The 1,707-nt window shown below is 25.7% G+C and overlaps 1 protein-coding gene across 1 annotated transcript; it reads right to left on the reverse strand.

Annotated features, from left to right (window-relative positions):
- Nucleotides 1-785: 785 nt before the first annotated feature.
- LOC111038657 (atherin-like) lies at nucleotides 786-1,485 on the reverse strand. Its single transcript, XM_022321847.1, has 2 exons — nucleotides 1,334-1,485; nucleotides 786-1,190 (listed from the first exon to the last, which is right to left on the reverse strand). The coding sequence occupies exons 1-2, from the start codon at nucleotides 1,460-1,462 to the stop codon at nucleotides 1,041-1,043; spliced, it is 279 nt and encodes a 92-aa protein (XP_022177539.1). The 5' UTR covers nucleotides 1,463-1,485; the 3' UTR covers nucleotides 786-1,040.
- Between the last annotated feature and the right edge of the window lie 222 nt (nucleotides 1,486-1,707).

Raw genomic sequence — 1,707 nt, forward strand, 5'->3', positions numbered from 1 at the left:
AGTGAATACTTGATATTCAAATGAAGCTAATTTCTTAGAGGTATCACTTCAATATTGTCAATATTTTAACACAAACATTTTACTTAAAAATTTAAACTCTTAAGTTGGGACAATATTTGTAGTTTGGATCTATAGACAATATTTTTTAAATTTCTTATATGTATTTGTTATTTGTTGTTTTTGTTTCATATCTACTTATTCAACATAGATATTATACTTAGACACTATTAGTATACAAAGTTATATAACTTAAAAACTACTCGTCAGAATTTTGATTTACATACATCTTTTTTAACCAACATAAGATATCCCATTGTGAACCTTAAACTAAAATTGAAAATTGAAACCAATTGAACTATATGTAGGTAGATACATTGAATAACTACACAATTTTTACAATTTTTTTCAATTTTTCAATTTTCTGTTCATTTTTTTAGATGAAAATTCAAACAAAAACATTTTAATAATTTTTAACAAAACAATATAGATGTGTGTTCACATTTTAATCGATCCTGGAAAAATACATTTTTGTGGGTTTTATAAAACTTGGTTGATCAATAATATTGGTATACTTTTGATTAAATATAGAACTAACATGATCTGAACTGATAGTTAATTTAAAAAATGTTTATGTAGATATATAAATATTAAATAAATACACATTTTATAACTATAAAATATTATTGTGAACTATTTCATAAATTTTTTTGTTACAAGACATGATATACATGCATTTCAGATATTTCAAGGGATTTTATTACTTGCAACTGTAATAATTATATCACACAGGATATGCATTTAATTGGAAGCCTTTATATGCAATCAAGCCAAAATTACAATATTGATAACCATGTATTTTTTTATAAAATTAGGTAAACAAGTTGATCATTTCCCTATTGAAAAAAGTGGAGTATTTTGTATAATATCTAATTGCATTAATATTTCAAACATTTTTTAAATTACAGGTTTAAAACTCATTAAAAAAAAAACATGAACACAATTTTATATAATTTAATGACATTAAGTAGAAGTAATGATAATTATTCCCAATATACTCTGTGGTGTGTCGATTGTGATTGTAAAATCCGCACTTCTCTGTAGAATTTCAAGGAACTTCCTAGTTTCAAACACATTAGAGTTGATACGATATCAGATCGGTTCAGCAATAGTATAGCTCTGCCATCGAGATCCTAAAATTATAGAATATTTCTTAGTACAATGTTACCTATTTTCGATTCTGAACTGAAACAATTTTTTATTATAAATTATAAACTAGACACAGTACAACTGTATGCAACTATTATTTTTTATAAATAAATTAATAATATATTACATGTTTAGCTATTTGATCAGTTATTTCTCGAGGTAATCGCTCTGATAAATATTCCAACACTTGAGCTTTAGTCCATTTTGTTATGTTTGGAATATTATTACTTGGATATCTTAATTCATCATGAAGCATTTCACACGAACTATCAATTTTTGAGCCACTGTCATCCCCGCTCAATCGCGCATGCACAGTTCCCGAGGTGCCTGGCTTTGGCTCAACATCATCTAAATAAATATTTAATACAATTTATATTTATAGTAAGTAATATTATGTATAATATATTTGAACTGTACAGTTTTACCTTCACGATCATCATCATCATCATCATCGTCATCACTTTTTTCAATTGGGTGTATTTGAGTAGCCAAATTCGCGCA

Source organism: Myzus persicae, unplaced genomic scaffold (assembly GCF_001856785.1).
Source record: "Myzus persicae strain clone G006 unplaced genomic scaffold, MPER_G0061.0, whole genome shotgun sequence".
NCBI classification, from domain to species: domain Eukaryota; kingdom Metazoa; phylum Arthropoda; class Insecta; order Hemiptera; family Aphididae; genus Myzus; species Myzus persicae.

What these genes read in the sequence shown, in the direction of transcription:
- LOC111038657 (XM_022321847.1), bottom strand. Translation starts at nt 1,462, where the DNA reads ATGCTTCATGATGAATTAAGATATCCAAGTAATAATATTCCAAACATA. An exon ending in CTGATCAAATAGCTAAACAT is followed by an intron (nt 1,191 to 1,333) that starts GTAATATATTAT and finishes CTATAATTTTAG; the next exon opens with GATCTCGATGGCAGAGCTAT.